At 42.7% G+C, this 20,241-nt stretch overlaps 1 protein-coding gene across 1 annotated transcript in view; it reads left to right on the top strand.

Annotated features, from left to right (window-relative positions):
• The window catches only part of AK7 (adenylate kinase 7), a gene marked incomplete at its 3' end in the record, with an annotated part of 49,855 nt that overhangs the window by 13,049 nt on the left and 16,565 nt on the right, over window positions 1-20,241 (top strand). Inside the window, exons 6-11 of the mRNA XM_082275434.1 lie at window positions 3,131-3,214; window positions 5,222-5,310; window positions 10,147-10,237; window positions 10,338-10,415; window positions 12,351-12,500; window positions 14,579-14,707. Coding sequence (XP_082131560.1) covers window positions 3,131-3,214; window positions 5,222-5,310; window positions 10,147-10,237; window positions 10,338-10,415; window positions 12,351-12,500; window positions 14,579-14,707 — 621 coding nt within the window. The remainder of the gene's footprint in view (window positions 1-3,130; window positions 3,215-5,221; window positions 5,311-10,146; window positions 10,238-10,337; window positions 10,416-12,350; window positions 12,501-14,578; window positions 14,708-20,241) is intronic.

Below are 20,241 nucleotides of genomic sequence, written 5' to 3' on the forward strand. Positions count from 1 at the left end.
GTTAGTGATGGAAGTTTACTTCCACTTTAAAACAAAAAAAGAAAAAACTTTTGGCTTTAGATTTCCGAAGATGTCATTGGTTTGCTTTCTCAGTTTTACTCCAAGAGGCCCAACTCTTCCTTATGACACACAACAGCATCAGCACTGAATTACGCAATTGCAACCTTATCAATACAGCTTGATTGTGAAAACTGCCCTTCCTACCATGAAGCTGATCATAACAGTATTAAAGCCGGCCATAAACTGTATGAATCTCGGCCGGTTTAGCAGGGACAGGCTGAGATTCGAACCATGTATGGGCAGGCTGATTTTACCCAGGTCAATCCATCAATTGACTTGGGTAAAACCAGCATGCCGGATTTTTCATGCATTTATTGCCAGTGACTAAAGCCGCTAGCAATAATCACTTTGTGTTCTCCTGGCAGGGTTTGCTAAAAGAAAATGCACACATTTTGAAGAAGAATAGAGGGGAAATGTTCCAATGGGGGCACTAGTTCTGGTGAACACCCTGGGATTCCCTCACTTTGGAGGGATTTCCTCTTACTTCCTGTTTTGGCTATGGAACAGGAAGTGAAGGAAAACTTCTGCAATGTGATGCAGATGGCAAAAAAAAAAAAAACTCTCCCATAGCCCTATCTATAATGATAAAAAAATTGCCTTTAGTGCCATTTTAAAGAAGAATTCCAGGTATTGATATTTTATACATACTGTAGTTACTTTGGTCCAGCTTGGACCAATGTAACTATGCCTAAACCATACTTGGCCGATGCCAGTGGAAGTTGAAATCACTGAAATAGAAATTGCTGCTCTAGTGATCTTCAGTAGCTTCTGACTCCCTTGCAGATCAGCTACCTACTTTTGGAGAATAAGAAAATTGCTTTAGTTTCTCAGGCACAGTGACCAGAGTTCAAAGAATGTTAACTAATATTGCAGCAGAAAACTAGGAATGTGCACCTGGGCGCTTTCCTAGCTTTCATAACCGGATGTCAAACTGACTGATTAATTAATGACTTCTAGTCAAGCTGACTGATACATACTGATGCTGCTTAACCACTTCAGCTCTGGAAGGTTTTACCCCCTTAATGACCAGGCTATTTTTGCGATTCAGGACTGCGTTACTTTAATGAAAAATTGGGGCGGTCGTGCAACGCTGTACCCAAATACAATTGATGTCCTTTTTTCCCACAAATAGAGTTTTCTTTTGGTGGTATTTGATCACCTCTGCGGTTTTTAGATTTTGCACTATAAACAAAAAAAGAGCGACAATTTTGAAAAAAACACAATATTTTTTACTTTTCGCTATATAACATTCCCAATAAAAAAATGTAAAAAATCAATTTTTTTTTATCAGTTTAGGCCAATTTGTATTCTGCTACATATTTTTGGTAAAAAAAATTCCCAAAAAGCGTATTTTAATTGGTTTGCTATAATTGGTTATAGCGTTTACAAACTACGGGATAGATTTTTGGACTTTTTATTTATTTTTTTGTCTGCAACATTGCGGCGGACAGATCGGACCCCTAACTGACATTTTTGACACTTTTTGGGGACCAGTGACATAAATACAGTAATCAGTGCTAAATAATATGCACTGTTACTGTATAAATTACACTGGCAGGAAAGGGGTTAACACTGGGGGTGATCAAAGGGGTTTATGTATGCCTAACAATGCTTACTGACTGTGGGGGGATGGGGCTCTGTGACAGGCACAGAGAGATCGGGGGGTTTCAGCTTAGCTGAAACTTCTGATCTCTCCCTGCCTGTCTGACAGAAGACTCGTCTGCTTTGTTTACATAAGCAGGCGGGTCTTCTGTCAGTTTCTTTGACGATTGTGGGAGGCTGGCGGCGATCGCCACCGCTCCTCTCATGGCCCACCTTCCGCTGTGTCTAATCACAGCAGGAGCGCGGTTCTGGCGGCCGAGACTGCGTGCACGAAATCAGCCGAGCCGCCCTTCCGCAGTATATCTGCAGTGGGTAGTCGGCAACTGGTTAATTTGGTTTAGGCATCTTGGCTTCAATGGCCTTTGGTCAAACTACCAATAAACTCTGCCCTATACTACCAAAAGCCTGTCCAGTATGGCCATTATAGCGAAAAGCCTTACCTGTTGTAAGAAGGACAGGCTTAACTGGTATTGGTAGCTGTAGACCATGCACGAGAGACAGCCAGGAATAGGTTTGTCCTGCACTTTTTATTTTTTAGCAAGGAAGTAAATAAACACAATTACAATGCAGGAAGGATGCATATAAAATGAAAAATCTTCTGCTCATCTGAGCTACTAACTGAACTCAGAACAGTTCTTGACTAACGTGGTGCCACTAATGGGTTTTCTGAAACAAACATGCAGTATGTGTCCCTTTTTAGTATTCTGTCAGCAGTCAGCCTTTTCACCCAGCAGCAGGCTCTCACAGCAGAGACAGAATGAGAGAGAGAGTCCTGAATATTAGTCAGGTTACATATATACATAAAGGCTTATGCACAGCTGATACTGACCAAGGAATTTTCCCACCTAAAGCTCCAGAGTCTCTGGGCTCTTGGACCCAGGACAGAACTTACTAAAATTCTGAGCAAGCAAAAAGTTTGTTCTCTCCACACCAACAATAAGCCCTGGAGCCATGTGAGAAATGGGAGATACGTGAGAAACCTAGATGACTCCTATATATTATCCACAGTCCTGCCAGTCACTGTCCCATAGTGCTCAAAACCAGACACAGCAATGAGCTTTAGGGTCTACTCACATAAAAGTGCTTCATTATGGTGTTTTAATGCTTGCACGTTGACCTATATCATGGCACATATTAACATGAGTTGTTTTAAGGCATTTTATTTATTATAAATTTGCCGCTAATAATGCACAACAAAGGAAACCGTGCATGACCCTTTTTTCAAAACACAGAGCACCACAACGTGCGTTCTATGCATTGTGGCAAGCTCTTGTGGGTTGGGCTCTACAATATGTTGGGGCACCATTTAATGAATGGAACCGCAACACACCGCACATATAGCAGGTGCATTTTAACGCACAGTGCCACAATACACAAGTGTGAATGGGCCTTGAGAAGAGTCCAGGTAAATGTCTGAATAAACCTACCATACTTTTAAAATACATTTCCCTGTGATCTCTTTTTACAGAACAAAGGCAAGTTCACAACCTACGTGGTTGCATCTGGCCTTCTGTATGGAGCAGAAGAAGGCATCCTTCATACATTCTTCAAAGTAAGTTCTACATATGTACCTTTACACAGCAAACTACGAGTTTCTTTATTGCCTCGTTTCCTATGAGCAGTATGGTTTAGGTACGGTACGCAATTTTTGCCGTTTCCATTCTCAAAAGTTGTGAATGGTACCCTAATTCCGAACCGTACTGTACCACTTTTTTGGGGCACTTTCTTTGGGGTACCAAGCACATTAGTACTGTACCGACAGGGTGGAGCTATACTGTTGAGCTGAAGTACTGTTGGCAGTGGAAACGCAAGCCTGATCAAGGTGTACCGTTCTGAACCGTACTGAACTGTACCGAACCAAATCGTACCGCTCAGTGGAAACGAGGCATTAGTTACACTGTAGCAGTTCTGAAACAGTTCTCTGTGGCCATATTTTTGATGTTAGCTGAAAAAAACAAACTAGTAGATTTGAGATTTACACACAAGAGAGAAACCAGAAAATTTGTAGTAATTACATAATGGTTGTATAAATCATTAAAGGATAAGTTCACCTTTTATTAAAAAATAATAAATGCACAAATTTTTGCAGGTTAAGAAATGTTTATTTATTTATTTATTATTTTAACAGGAGCCTGCAAAGTATTGTACCTGCGATCAGCAGATCGTGGGTGCAATTTCAGGCTCCTGCACAGTCTCCCGGTGCAGGAGCCTGAAATTGCACCCATGATCTGCTGATCGCAGGTACAATACTTTGCAGCCTGAGTGTGAATAGACTATGAGTATGCTAATCAGTATGCTTACAGCCCATTCAAACTACAAGTCTGCCTGCTGCGGTGGCAGACAGTACTTGTAGTTTATTCATTAACATGATGCAACTGTGTGGATGAAGCCATGCACAGCCATGCTGTTTTCAAAATGCAGGGTTCCCTCGTCCACTGTCTTGGGGGGAAGGGGATGAGGAGGACATGCACAGGAGCATGTTACACGTTACACCCTAAATATGGGTGAAAAGTGTAACATGCTCTAGAAGGTGAACTTAGCTGTTAAATTTTAGGGCTAGGATTCTATAGCAATACACTCAGTGACTTACAAGAACACATTTTTTATAATAACAAAATGCCAAATATTCAGTAGCTTTTCCCCAGGGATTAGCAAAGCAGAAAAATCAAAGAATAAACACAAGGGCGCACCGGCCTAGTGCATTATCCTCTATAAAGGTTTTATTGGATAAAATGTATAAAAATACTCACAAACAGAATCTTGGTAAAAGCATATCAAATGGATACGGTGCCATCCGCATCAGAACCCCAAGGTATAGTGTCCTCTGAAGCTAGGCTTACGCGTTTCGAGGCTTCGCCTCTTCCTCAGAGTTTTTAAAATTTTAGTGAAAAAATGTTGCCATTTCAGCTAAATGCACTGGAGTTGATTGGAAGGCTAAATTAAAGCCCAGTTTGAACTTTCAGTTAAAATCCGCTAAATACTTACCAGGTACCCCAAAACAAAAGGTGTGCAAAGTCTCTGATTTTTCTCTTCAGAAAGCAGCCACAGCCTGAGTAGAAAAGTCTGTACCTTTTCAGCATGCTGCAGAGAAGGATCCCCGCTCTCTGTGTGGAAGTGTTATCTCTTCAGATGTCTGACATGCCCCCTGCTGTGTCAAACTTATAGAAATGCAGTCAGCAAAGCTTAGGCTCCCTACTCATTGGAAAACTCTAACTCTGAGACAGCATGGGGAAGAGGTGAGATCTCTACAGAGAGACCACTGCTTCCTCATAAAGAGCATGCTGGTAGGTGACAGGCTTTTCTTTTCTTTGTAAAGAAATTTCTAGTTTAATGTCACCACCCTAGAAGCAATGTGTGTTTTTCGCATAAGCAGGGGGGGATTTTTGAAACCCCTTTCTCCAAAAATATAAGGTACAAAGAGGCAGTGCACTGAACAAAGGTAAAGAGCTCAATAAACTCCAATAGGGTAAAACTGATGGGTTCTTTTTGTACGAGTTTAAGTGTACCATATACAGTCTATGGGTGCACTCATAATTGCTTTTGGCTTTTTTACATATAGGAGGCCTGGCTGGGAGAAACCTCAGCACTGCCTGTCTTTGGAGATGGCCAGAATATCATCCCACTGATCCACATCAAAGATTTAGCAAGGTAAACATTTTTGCAGTATAGAAATTGCAGGTCTGTTAAAGCATGTCATTCAGCTTGACCATTCTTTATTGAGTAAGACTATCAGGCCTCATGCACACTGGATGCTAACATCAGCCCTGACAATTGTCCTTCTGGCAGCAAAAAAATACTTGACCCTGGTATATGTGTGCACCGTGTTTACCGTGTTTACCCGCATCAAGCACTTGGGTGTTTATTAATTTCATTGGCCAGAATAAATTATTTATTCGTACCATCGAAATGAAAAAAGGCCCAAGCGCTAAACGTGTGTTTAGCTGCGTTTTTACGTGTTTTTGCTCTATTTGCCATTTTTCTGCCAAAAACACTTCTCTCCTGAACGTAATTCTTCTGTGCTCAAGAGAGGAGCCTTATACTGCCTCAAAACTCTGCTGCTCCTAAACTGTGGTAATAGCCTATGTGTGCATGGACTCAGCGGTTGATTAACTAAAACTGAAGGCCCCTTTCACACAGGCGGACCGCTCAGATCCGCCTGTCAGTTTTTTTGGCGGATCTGAATGGTCCCCCCATGCATCCCTATGGGGCATTGGATGACAGCGGAGACATGTCCGCTGACATCCGATCTGATCCGATCCGTCAAATCCTGCGGATCGGATCGGAAGAGATCGGATGAGAACGGACCGACGGTCCGTTCCCATCCGATTCCCCCATAGAGATGTATGGGGCTCTGACAGCTGTGTCTCCGCACATAGTGCGGAGAACAGCTGTCATTCTCCTGCTCAGCGGGGGATCGGCAGATCGATCCCCCGCTGAGATAAGTGGAGTCCGCTGACGGAGCGGACTGTGTGAAAGAGCCCGAAGAGTTCAAAATCTGGTGGAGCTGTGCATGGTAGCCAATCGGCTTCTAACTTTAGCTTGTTCAATAAACCCTATAATAAAAAAAGCTGATTAGTTTCTATGCAGAGCTGCACCAGATTTTGCACTCTCCAATTTTAGTAAATCAATCCCATAGGCTTTTATTGAGTTCAGGAGCTTTGGCGGCAAAAAATGCCAAAAACTCCAAAAATGTGAGTTTAGGAGCAGCAGTGTCCATGAGGCCTAAATGAATATTGTGACATGTCCAGACAATACTCAAATGCTCTATGGACCGGAGGGTGGCAATGGACTCTGCTGTCCATTCAAACCTGACTGCCCTCCGATCTGATCCGCCTAGATGGAGGGGGATGGACCACCTTTGTTTTTTTGTGGACTGGATCGGATTGGAGGTAGGCAGATACAAGTCTGTTTACACCCGCTGGTCCATAGGGGTGAATAAAGGGTTTCAATCAGGTCCGCCTGAAAAATTGACAGGCAGACCATTCATGTGAAAGGGGCCTTTAGCTTGAGAGTCAACAATCAGAGGTTAACTAAACGGAAAGCGGAAAGTAGTGTTCTGATCTCCTGATAATGCTAGTGACCTGACTATCACTAGCTTGGAATAAGCATGCAGCCAGCGAAGTAGGAGCACATACAGAACCCCTGATATGTTTTTTTTTTGTTTTTTTATTTACTGATCCATAAAGTATTTAATCTGCTGAATAAGCATGACAAGTGGTTAGTATTTTTTAGAACAAGAGTGAGCAATGGCATCCCTCATATTCTTCTTCATACTGGTTTTCTCAAAGTCTGACAGTTGCTGCCCAGTCACCTGCCTGCCTTCACTCACTGTCTCCCAGCTGCTGAGTATGCAAATTAAACTGTATATCAAATGCCAGAATCCTATAGTTGAAACAGAACTTCAGTGAAAACATTCTTATCAGTTTTGAGTAGAATGAAGAGATCTGACTTCTATAGTTACAGAGATGTAAGAAGGTTGGGGGATGATGTATTATTTTTGTGAATAGTTTGTCTTTGGAGATCATAGAGACTGGGGGAGAGAGACTAAATATATACACAAGGATACCACTCCAGGCAGTCTTTTAGCTCACACGTGGACCCTGGGTGCTGGCTCAATGGAACCTATTCCAAGTCATTATTAGGCCTCATCTGGGGAGAAAAGCTTTGACAAGTTGGAACAGGGTACTTGTGCCTTGGCTTGCTGTACAGCTATTCAAGTGGCGATAAAGCTTTTTGAAAAAAAAAAAAAAAACAACAACAGATATGCAGCTGGGGTGGTGAAGCAGCACAAGGAGGCAGTGATTTGTACTAGAGTGCAAGGAACATGCTGATATGAGGAGAGAGCCAAGTGACAGAGAGATGAGCTTTTTAACCACTTAAGGACCGGAAGGCCCTTTGGCACTGCGTGACTTTAACTGGTAATTGCGCAGTCATGCAATGCTCTACCCTGAATACTGTATATAGTGAGACTGTGACAGGGAGTGAAGGGGTTAACTGGGGGGTTTAAGGGGTTAAATATGTGCCTATGTGTACTGGTGTCAGTGTAGTGCTTGTGTACTCACAGTTGATGCTCTCTCCTCTCACGCTGGAACCGAAAAGGGCTCCAGGAAAGGAGATTGCATAGATCCCTGTGCATGTGTTTACACAGGCACAGGATGTTCTGCCATTGGTCAGAACCGATCACCAGGTCCATTGGCCTGGACCTGATGACTGATCAGTTCTAAACTGAATCAGATCACCGCGGGGATGGCAGGCGCACGCGCGCCCCCTACCCCGCCCGCGACCGATGTACAGGTACATTGATTTGTGCACTCGAGCCACCTTGCCGCAGTAAAACTGCGGCGGGTGGTTGGCAACTGGTTAGTGTGCTTACCAGGCTGGGGGACAGACCAGACCTGTAGGTTTATTTGCAGAAGAAAAAAATGAGGTCTCCTGCCCTGCCAGACAGCTTCCATATACAGTATGTATTACATCTGTGTTTTTTGCTGTTTGTTGTAGTTCAGCTTTAGAGTACACGTCCTTATCCCTAAAGCCAATCTTCACTCTGTTAATGAAGTTCCCTCCACTCCAGCCTGTGATGAACGCGGATATTAGATCTCTGCCCTTCTTACTAACTCGTTACAAATTTGTTGGGCTGGCCAATCTCACACCATGCTGTCATTTATATAACAATGCCACTCTCAGCTGCACCCTGCACAAAGATTTTCCAGTTTGCGGGGCTCAATCTAGGTGCCAGCAGCCTGAGTGTGATTGTCACTGGGTTAAGTTAATTAAATAATTAACCCTTTAGGCTACCATCACCAACTTTTGACTGAGAAGGAGGAAACTGGTAATCTTAGCAATGCCAATTATGATTTTAGAGTAAATGTCTGTAATACACACTCACCACAGACAGATTTGTTCAGAGGATTTATACTATACAGTAGCATTCTTCAAGAGACAATGATTAGTTTAGTTTGCATAAAAAGCCTTAAAGACAGTTTTAACACTTTTCAAAATAAGGCTTAATAATGAAAAGGTCAAATTGGTGCAAATAAAATATTTACAGAAAAAAGGAAGTTATAAAGAAATAAAGAGACAAAGCAGCAGAGAAATAAAAAGCGATGAAAAGGAAGAATTCTCTCAGTGTCTTTGGTTTTAGAAGAGTTCAGTCGATGAGCCACGTATTATCGGTTCTCCAAATTGACAGATGTTCCTTGTTTGATGGTACCTGAGAACTGTCCAAAATGCAGATGCCTTCCACTTTTCTTCATGTCAAGGGGGGTGATGACAGAAACCATCTGACCAATAGTTGCAGGGATGTCACTACGTTCAGTTTTAGATAAGTGTTTATATCTCTGAATATCCACAGTTTACAGTTTGCTAACCTGCAGATTATTGTCCAGCGTGAAATTAGCTTCAAAATAAATATAAATATGGCAGGTTTCAGATGTCTACTTTACCTAGGAGGCTAAGAGGTTCCATTGGTTCCCCATATGGTCTGACATAGGGGCGTCTAGACTTGAAATGTTACAAATACCTGAGGAAGGTAAATATGGGCATATTCTGGCTGTGCTATTAGTATTTCATGAGTTATGAAACATGCTGAAGTTTCAGAGTTATAACTGCTAACCTGTCTGCAGGGATGTGTATTGACTATCTCCTCCACCTGAGCTATTTACTTATCTGTTAGTTCTCTGGATATGCTCAGCTTGCGGGTTGGGGGGGGGGGGGGGGTTTGACATTTTTATTTGGATTTCTAGACTTAAATTGTGGATTGGGTAATGGAAAGATCTGTGTGTCTGATCAATGGATTGATAAGGTCCCGGCCTAAAGTGAAGGAAGGAGGGGGGAAGGAATTAGAGTTGCTGGATCTCTGGTTTTAAAACTGAGAAGTTAATGAAAAATAAAATGTAATGGCTGAACGTGAACAAAATTGCTGCTACAAACACAGTTATTCGAGAGCCCAGTATGCATAACCATTACACACCCCTCCTCCCGTCCTATATATGGATAGCTCTTTTTTTTGGCTATGTTTTTTACATTTTTAAATTTAAATTTTTTTTTTAAGAAAAGTGTCCAGCCTCCTCCCCCCCTTTCCCATGCATGTCACTTACGTAGGCAAATGACATGCACTGTGCCTGCTGTGCCTCCTGGGATATGCATTTGACATATCCTAGGAGGCACAATGTTTAATTCACAAAGGAGGAGGGGGTGGGCCTAGTGACATGTCAACAGTGGGCCTCTCAATGACGTCAGAAACAACATGGTGACGTGGAACCGAATGCTGGCAGGGGATCAGAGGAACACAGCGAAACAATGCTGAATACACCCCCTGAACAAAAAAAAAATGGGAGGTGGGGGGTGTGTTGGGTGAAGATCCACAAGAATCAAGTACAGAAACGTGTGACAGCCCTTCAGATTTCTGTTCTTTAAGATCACATTGAGTTCTCCAGACTACTAATGGGTGCTATAATGTATATTCCTGTTATGAACTGATTGCAGTGTGGTACAGAACATTGTAGACCGGAGGCCACGGACTCACTACCTGGTTGCAGTAGATGACATCACTCATACATTAGAGGAAGTGGTCAAGGTATGGAATATTTTAGTTTTTCTAACAGTCTGTGGTGCTGAACATTCAGAATGTAGAAATTAATTTTTCCTCTGATCTTGCTATTTAATCTTTCCTGTAGACTGTCAGCGTACACCTTGGCCCTGGCAAAGTGCAGAAGGTTTCTAAAGAAGCTGTGTTCCTGAACAAAGAACTAACAGTCAGTAATTTGTTTTTTTCTCTTTTTTTTAGACAATTATTACTGACCATAACCACCTCAAAACCACGTTATACTCCGTTCCTTTCCTCACCAATTTTCAGTTTTCATTTCTTTCAGTAATTTGACAGACCAGTAATTGATTTTACAAAAGAGTACCCAAATTAAAAGAGAAGTATGGGAATTTTTTTCATACTTATCTAGGCGGATGCAGCATTGTTCCAATGCCTCATCTGTCCCCCGCCGACTTTAAGACGGAGAACTCAGTGATCAAACACCACCGATCGCTTGGTTCTCAGAGCTCCCTGACTATCAGTCTCTGGCTCTCTGCTCTGCCCCCCCCCCCCCTGCACTCAGTGAAACGCTGGGTTGTGTAGGGGGCAAGAGCTGGCTCAGGCTCTCAGAGGCACACTGAGAGGCTGAGCTGGATGCCGGTCCAGGCCTGCTGGCAGATACTGACCAGATACCGCTGTCTGCTGGTACGGGTCTGATACAGGTCACAGGAGTGCAGAATGATCTGTACTCCTGTGATTCACAGGAGAAGTACAGCCAAACGAGATATGGCTGTAGTTCTCCTTTTAATGTTGTATCCATTTTTTAGACAAATAGAGCTTTCTTTTGGTGATGTTTATTATTATTAATAAGGATTTCTATAGCGCCAGCAGTTTACGCAGTGCTTTACAATATTAGAGGGAGACAGTACATATACAATACAATAAAATAAAGAGGATTAAGAGGGCCCTGCTCAGAAGAGCTTACAATCTAATGGGGTTTAATGTTTAATAACCATTGTTTTTTTTTTTTTTTTTTAACTATACAAAGCTAAAAAGACTAAACATTTGACCAATCAGATGTTCTGAGCGCCTATTGCATTTGCCGTAAAAAGCCACCAGGACAGTACAAACAAAACCCTCCTTAGTCTCCTTAGCCTCCAAAAGCCCTGAGACTGTTGTTGGGTGTCACCATCTTGGATATGATGTCAGCAGCCCCAGTAAGCACAGGCAACCCCCTCCCTCCCATGACACTCTATAGACTCTATAGTGTTCCTTATTATTTCCCCCCTAGTGGGTACCTAAAAGGTTATGTGAGGGGTGAAAGTAGAGATAAAGAAGCTGTGCCAGCACAGACAGTAGTTGCCCTCAGAAGAGAATTGACTCTTCCTGGAATAGTCACATGTTCTAGCAAGTTCAGAGGCATATTGCAAGTAAATAAAGCCCAGTACACACTTAGCGATCGTCGGCCGAACGATCGGCCGTCTTTTGTCCAGGGCTGTCCTGTCGGCTGAAAACTGCAAAAGACTGCAATTGAATTTTGTCGGCCAACAACAGCCAACTGCAGAAGTGATGTCATGTGATGGTTAACTTTCCTTGTCTTTTTTCTTTTCTGAGCATGCCCAGTCTTGCTAATAGGCTGTTTGTCGGCCGAATTCTGTACTGACTGGCGAACAATCGGGTGTTGGCCAACAAAAATTTTAATGCCTGCACAACAGATTCTGTTCGGCCGAAAATGCGCTGTCGGAAGCATCATACTAACAAGCCTACAATTGGCCGATCGGTCGTCGGCCGAATATTTACGGCCGACAATCGGTACGTGTGTACGGGGCTTAAAAGAACAAGAAATTGCAGCCTGAGTTACCTATTAGAAATGAGTTCCTGATTAATTAGCAAAGAGCCTACAGTGTGTGGGATTGTAAATATGTGACCTGCATATTCATGTAGCTCAGTGACCAGTATTCCCAGAACAATGGATTACAGGCAGTAAGGTTGGTAACTAGGTACATTATAAGACTAAAAACACAGATATATGTGAACTGGTAGGATTTCTAACTGTATGCACAGCAAGGCTTAAAGAGGCCCTGTCACTAATTCATAAATTCTAGGTTAAAGAACAGAAACAATCAAGTATTTTAAATGCTTACTTGCAGTGTTATTTTTTCAGCAACTGGAGATTGACCATTTACTGGTGAACCTGAGAATGGAAGCCGTATTCTTGAAGGAGAATTTTAATATTAACTGGGTGTCTCAGAATGGAATAGTGGAAAATATAGAATCTGTTGTCAAAGAGTTCAAGGAAAGCCGAGGACTTCTGGTATGTGGATTTGGAAGGCAACCAGCATTGCAGTATTATGAGATGCAGAAGACAATACATGATAGTTACATTCATTTTAATCCTTTGTAATCAGGAATGATGAAAATATGTATTTATTTCTTTATTACAGGCATTTATTTAGTGCAACCCGTTACATACTGTTCATTCACATTAGCTCCTGTCCTCATGGAGTTTATAATATATAGTCTCTATCTCATATATACAGATGTGCACACAAATTAGTGCCAACTTAGACAGGAGCCAGTTAACCTACCAGCATGTCTTTGGAGTTTGTAAGGAAACTGGCAGAGGCGTAACTAGAACCTTCAGGGCCCCGGTGCAAGAAACCATGAAGGGCCCACCGGACCCCTGGCCGGGGCCCTTCCCTTCAAGCATGGGGATTTTCCCACTGATCCTGGGGCCCTTTACTCTCATTGCGGGGCCCTTTATTATGGTCCTGCAGAGGGACCCTTTCACAAGTTCTGCAGTGGGCCCCCTTCCTGCTATCTTGGGGCCTCGCTACGGTGGTGGAATGCCAGGGCCCGGTTGCAAGTGTGACCTTTGCAATCCTGGAAGTTCACCCACTGGTGTCAGTAGTTTTGGTTTTTTTTTGGTATTTTAATTGTATTATTTTTTATCATTTTATTTAATTTTTTTACAATGTCACTGACTATGACTCTGTCCATTCAGAAAAGGAAGGAGCTGGTAAATTACATATTTACCGACCCCTTCCTGGTTCTCTATTGTGACACATCCCCTGCAGGAGAGGGGAGGGAGCACAGTGGAGGGGGGGGGGGAACCAGGGGAGTACACAGGGGCCCAGAGGCAGCAGAACACAAGTGAACTGGATAGGAGGAGTGGCAGGGGAAGCATACAGAGGAACCAATCTCCTCCATTTTCCTCCTGCAGCTACAGGAGGAAAAAGGATGACAGTGATTTCTCTACATGTTGCCCCCACCGCCCCTCCTATCCAGGTGTACAGGGGTGCCGTACAGGCCCCCTGGAGCATGGGGCCCAGTTGCAATTGCAACCCCTGCAACCCCTGTAGTTACGCCCCTGGAAACTGGAGTACCTTGAGGAAAACCACACAGGCAAAGGATGAACATACAAACTCCATGAAGATATTGTCCTGGCTGGGATTTGTACTGAGGACCCCAGTGCTGCAAACAGAATCGATGACCACTAAGGCACTGTACTGCCCCTTCAGATTATTTATGGGAGAAAAATACATATTCAGTATATTGTTTGAATTATAGCCAGCATTTAAGATCATTAAATGCTTCTTCTTCATAGATATTTAGGTAGGCCTTGGCAGTGCAAAATTGGGAAGATCCGCTTACTCTAATCACATAATCAGCCCCAGTATAGTAATAAGACATGTTGCATCTCTGCAGCATCAATTTGGCTGTCAAACACTCTTTTCCGATGTCTTACCTATGGGAAATCTGTAAATACTGGGGATGCTATTAATTTGATCTCAGGCTTCGTGCATTCTTTTGGAAAAAGGAGCAAGAACAGGAGTTAAAAAAAAAAAATCATATATAAAGTTATGTAACCAAGGTTGTTAGTGATAAAAATGTTTTATTTTTTTGGTATCTTAGAAAGTCAAAGCTGCTGCGGGTTGAAATGCAGAGGAAATTTATGCGCAACATACAGGGACAAATAGCATTTTAATTCTCTTTTCATATGAACTATATATTGGTATATATTGGTTTTAGAACTCACAAAATACAACCAGTTAACAATGAGAGCCACTTATTGTATATGCAGCATAGCAGCTGTCACCCTAATACGTGTTGTTTCTGTGACCACTACTTTAATTCCAGGAATCACCAGAAATTAGCTATTATTCCTGATTCAAACTTACAATGTTATTAGATGCTTAGGTAACAGAGTAGTTATACACAGGTCCTAATTTTGAGAATATTGGAGGCATGGAGACTTCGTAAACAGTAGATGCTTTACTTACACAACAGATTTCTGTTTTTTTAATTGAATGGAGTCTTGCTGTTCTGTCAGTTTGAATGCAGCTAGAGAGTTTGCCTTTCATAAAGCGACTTGTTTTTTTTTCTTTTCAGCCCATCCGTATCTGTATCCTTGGTCCTCCCGCTGTAGGAAAAACAACAGTGTCAAAACTGCTATGCAAACACTTCAAGCTACATCACATTCACATAAAAGATGTCATCACAGAGGCCATTGCAAATCTGGTATGTAAACCACTGCTGCAGTCTGCAACAATAAAGGGTATTTTCTCCATTGTTAATTGCCTTGTTTTCCAGGATTGCTTTCTATAAGTATATTTCACTAAGCAATAAACAGTATATGCTCTGTGCATCTATCTATTGTCAGTTTGAGCTATGCTATGGAACTCTATCCATTTAACCCTAACACCAACCACCCAGTAACCTGAACACTAATCTTCACTGTAAGCATAACACTAACTCACTCTGCAACTCTAACATTACCTATTCCTGTAACCCAAAAACAAACACTTCCTGTAACCCCAACACTAACTCTTCATGTAACCCTAACACTAACCCTCCCTGTAACCCCAACACTAACCCTTAGTGTAATCCTAACACTAACCCTCTCTGTAACCCCAACACTAACCCTCCCTGTAACCCCAACACTAACCCTTCCTGTAACCCGAACACTAACCCTACCTGTAACCCCAACACTAACCATTCCTGTAACCCTAACACTAACCTTCCCTGTAACCCCAACACTAACCCTTCCTGTAACCCTAACACTAACCCTCCCTGTAACCCCAACACTAACCCTACCTGTAACCCAAACACTAACCCTTCCTGTAACCCCAACACTAACCCTTCCTGTAACCCTAACACTAACCCTCCCTGTAACCCCAACACTAACCCTACCTGTAACCCAAACACTAACCCTTCCTGTAACCCTAACACTAACCCTTCCTGTAAACCTATCACTAACCCTTCCTGTAACCCTAACCCTTCCTGTAACCCTAACACTAACCCTTCCTGTAACCCTAACCCTTCCTGTAACCCTAACACTAACCCTTCCTGTAAACCTAACACTAACCCTCCCTGTAACCCCAACACTAACCCTACCTGTAACCCAAACACTAACCCTTCCTGTAACCCTAACACTAACCCTTCCTGTAACCCTAACACTAACCCTTCCTGTAACCCTAACCCTTCCTGTAACCCTAACACTAACCCTTCCTGTAACCCTAACCCTTCCTGTAACCCTAACCCTTCCTGTAACCCTAACACTAACCCTTCCTGTAACCCTAACCCTTCCTGTAACCCTAACACTAACCCTTCCTGTAAACCTAACACTAACCCTTCCTGTAACCCTAACCCTTCCTGTAACCCTAACGCTAACCCTACCTATAACCCTAATACTAACCCTTCCTGTAACCCTAACACTAACCCTTCCTGTAAACCTAACACTAACCCTTCCTGTAACCCTAACCCTTCCTCTAAACCTTACACTAACCCTTCCTGTAACCCTAACACTAACCCTACCAGTAACCCAAACACTAACCCTACCTGTAACCCTACCTATAACCCTAACACTAACCCTTCCTGTAACCCTAACACTAACCCTTCCTGTAACCCTAACTCTAACTCACTCTGCAACTCTAACATTAACTATTCCTGTAACCCTAACTCTCCCTGTAGCCCAAAAACAAACCCTCCCTGTAACCCCAACACTAACCTTCCCTATAACCCTAACACTAGCTCACTATGCAACTCTAACATTAACTATTCCTGTAACTCTAACTCTCTCTGTAGCCCAAAAATGAACCCTAAAACAGGAAAATGAATTACGTCCAACCAATCATGTCCTGCACCATCACCCCAATAGAAATGTGTAAAAATTGGTAAGGAAAAACGGGGCTATTGCGGTGCTAGACAACCCCACTCAAACTGACACCATCAAGAAAATGATGTAAAAATATTCATTTTATTAATATCAAAAGATAAAATGTCATACATAACAATACAGTGAAATATAAACAAATTAACATGACCTCTTCCTCAAACAACCCAAGCCTGGCCTCACACTGAGACGCACGATAGCCGCGTGCCCAAGTGAATATAGGAGGTCAAGGCTATCCGATGCATTTTGCCTAAATGTTTTTTTCAGGGATATTGGGCGAAGAGGGCTCACAGTGTCAATTTAATAATAAATGTGATTCCAATGGGAAAGAGAAAGAAAACATATAGCAACCAATTCCTACAAACTGATTTGCTGGTAGATCAAATATGCCCGCAATATTCAAAGCCAATAATTAGAGCAGAATCCCCTGCACCACAGAGAAGAACGAAAAGGAGCGATTCTACAAAAATCCAGATATCAAACTTCACTGAGGGAGGAGCGAGAATAAACGCCTCAACAAATGCATAAATCATTCCTCATAATTCCCATTAAGAAATTGAGGGAGCCAAGCTGCATTCAATAATAACCCCCTAATAAAGATGGTCAAAACAGGGATACAGCTCCAGGTGGCTGTGCAGACCATGTCAGATCTGCAAAAAAGAGAGATTGCTGTGATGACAGATCGGAGGACGGGATAAGCCCCTTTTTTGCAGATCTAACATGGTCAGATCAGTTTGTAGGAATTGGTTCCTATAAGTTTTCTTTCTCCCTCCCCTTGGAATCACATTTATTATTAAATTGACACTGTGAGCCCTCTTCGCCCAATATCTCTGAGGAAGCCATTTAGGCAAAATGCATCGGATAGCCTTGACCTCCTGTATTCACTTAGGCACGCGGCTATCGTGCGTCTCAGTGTGAGGCCGGGCTTAGGTTGTTTGATGAAGAGGTCATGCTAATTTGTGTATATTTCACTGTATTGTTATGTATGACATTTTATCTTTTGATATTTAATAAAATGAATGTTTTTACATAATTTTGTTGATGGTGTCAGTTTGAGTGGTTTTTTCTAGCACCGCAATAGCCCCGTTTTTCCTTACCAATTTTTACACAAAAGCAAACCCTGCCTGTAACCCCAACAAAAAACCCTCCCTGTAACCCCAACACAAACCCTCCCTGTAACCCTAACACTAACCCTACCTGTAACCCCAACACAAACCCTCCCTGTAACCTCAACACAAATCCTCCCTGTAACCCCAACACTAACCCTCCCTGTAACCCCAACATTAACCCTCCCTGTAACCCCAACACAAATCCTCCCTGTAACCCCAACACAAATCCTCCCTGTAACCCCAACACTAACCCTCCCTGTAACCCCAACACTAACCCTCCCTGTAACCCCAACACAAATCCTCCCTGTAACCCAAACACTAACCCTTCCTTTAACCCCAACACAAATCCTCCCTGTAACCCCAACACTAACCCTCCCTGTAATCCCAACACTAACCCTCCCTGTAACCCCAACACTAACCCTCCCTGTAACCCCAACACTAACCCTCCCTTTAACCCCAACACAAATCCTCCCTGTAACCCCAACAATAACCCTCCCTGTAACCCCAACACTAACCCTCCCTGTAACCCCAACACTAACCCTCCCTTTAACCCCAACACAAATCCTCCCTGTAACCCCAACACTAACCCTCCCTGTAATCCCAACACTAACCCTCCCTTTAACCCCAACACAAATCCTCCCTGTAACCCCAACAATAACCCTCCCTGTAACCCCAACACTAACCCTCCCTGTAACCCCAACACTAACCCTCCCTGTAACCCCAACACTAACCCTCCCTGTAACCCCAACACTAACCCTCCCTGTGACCCCAACACTAACCCTCCCTTTAACCCCAACACAAATCCTCCCTGTAACCCCAACAATAACCCTCCCTGTAACCCCAACACTAACCCTCCCTGTAACCCCAACACTAACCCTCCCTGTGACCCCAACACTAACCCTCCCTGTAACCCAAACACTAACTCACTTTGCAACTCTAACTCTTCCTGTAACCCTAACAATAACTCTATATGTAACCTAAATAAAATCCTACCTGTAACCATAACACTAATACTCCCTGCTCTGGACCTCAGACTGGGCTGAAGGTTTACCTTCCAACAAGACAATGACCCTAAGCACACAGCTAAAATAACGAAGGAGTGGCTTCACAACAACTCCGTGACTGTTCTTGAATGGCCCAGCCAGAGCCCTGACTTAAACCCAATTGAGCATCTCTAGAGAGACCTAAAAATGGCTGTCCACCAACGTTTACCATCCAACCTGACAGAACTGGAGAGGATCTGCAAGGAGGAATGGCAGAGGATCCCCGAATCCAGGTGTGAAAGACTTGTTGCATCTTTCCCAAAAAGACTCCTGGCTGTATTAGATCAAAAGGGGGCTTCTACTAAATACTGAGCAAAGGGTCTGAATACTTAGGACCATGTGATATTTCAGTTTTTCTTTTTTAATAAATCTGCAACAATGTCAACAATTCTGTGTTTTTCTGTCAGTATGGGGTGCTATGTGTACATTCATGAGGAAGAAGAATGAACTTAAATGATTTTAGCAAATGGCTGCAATATAACAAAGAGTGAAAAATTTAAGGGGGTCTGAATACTTTCCGTACCCACTGTATGTACAAATTAAAGATATAAGAAATTCCACATTAGCAGATCTGCTGGCAGATGGGTATCTCTCACCCACTTGCCGTAAGTGACACCCGGGTGATACCGCTCCGTCCGGCATACGACGATGATCTCGGAGGTCACGTGGTTAATAAACAAACATTAACATGTTCAGTAACAGATTTGTGTCGAAAATTGTGTTTATTTTACAAAATTTTTAAATTTCAAAATATCGGCGTATATCGGTCGATACCGATATGTAATGGCCAAAGTATGCATAGACTATACATCATAGATTGCTAAAACATAAGCAGAGATTGATATTACTATTTACATCAAGCTTACCAGTTAAGGTCTACAGAAAAAAACAAAAAGACTATGGGGTTGATTTACTAAAGGCAAATGGACTGTGCACTTTGCAAGTGCAGTTGCTCCAGAGCTTAGTAAATGAGGTAAAGCTTCACTTTCCAAAGAATACCCAATCACATGCAACGAGAATAAATAAAAAGCATTTTTGCTTGCACATGATTGGATGCTGGCAGTCAGCCAAGCTTCTGCTCATTTACTAAGCTTTGAAGCAACTGCTCTTGCAGAGTGCACAGTGTATTTGCCTTTAGTAAATCAACCCCAATATGTCCCTCTTGAAGCCCTGCTTACACTAAGACGATGTGGGAAACTCACAAGATTCGCTGCATTTCCCTGCATCGAATCGCACTGCATAGCAATCGCATGGCGTTCATGTGATCTGCTGTGAGTTTCAATGTCATATTAATGACACCCCGAAACAGATCCCAAAATGCAGTGCGATTGCCAGATCTGCATCGCATTGGTGTGGGAAAGGTGTGGATTCAATGCGATTTGAGCCATACAAAATGTATGGCTCAAATCGCACCACACAGACATTGTATGTGATGGGCACAGGAATGCAGTGTGATTCCTGTGCGAATCACATGCAGTTTTCCCCATGTACCAGTGTAAACTTAGGCTAAAACTTGAAATGTCCTGTTGCTGCAGTATTACAAGTTTAGTATTGTGTCAGTATATTATTGTACGTATATATTTGCAGCCGAATAACCATCATAAAAAAAGATAAAAGAAAACAAACACAATTTGGCCCATGAGCTCTAGGTTTCCACTAGTGCGGCTACGAAGTCGTGCTACTTCTAGCACGACTTCGTAGCGAAAGTAAACTGCGGCTTCAGTGAGA

This window comes from Pelophylax lessonae (assembly GCF_965119305.1).
Source record: "Pelophylax lessonae genome assembly, chromosome: 13".
Classification (NCBI taxonomy): Eukaryota; Metazoa; Chordata; class Amphibia; order Anura; family Ranidae; genus Pelophylax; species Pelophylax lessonae.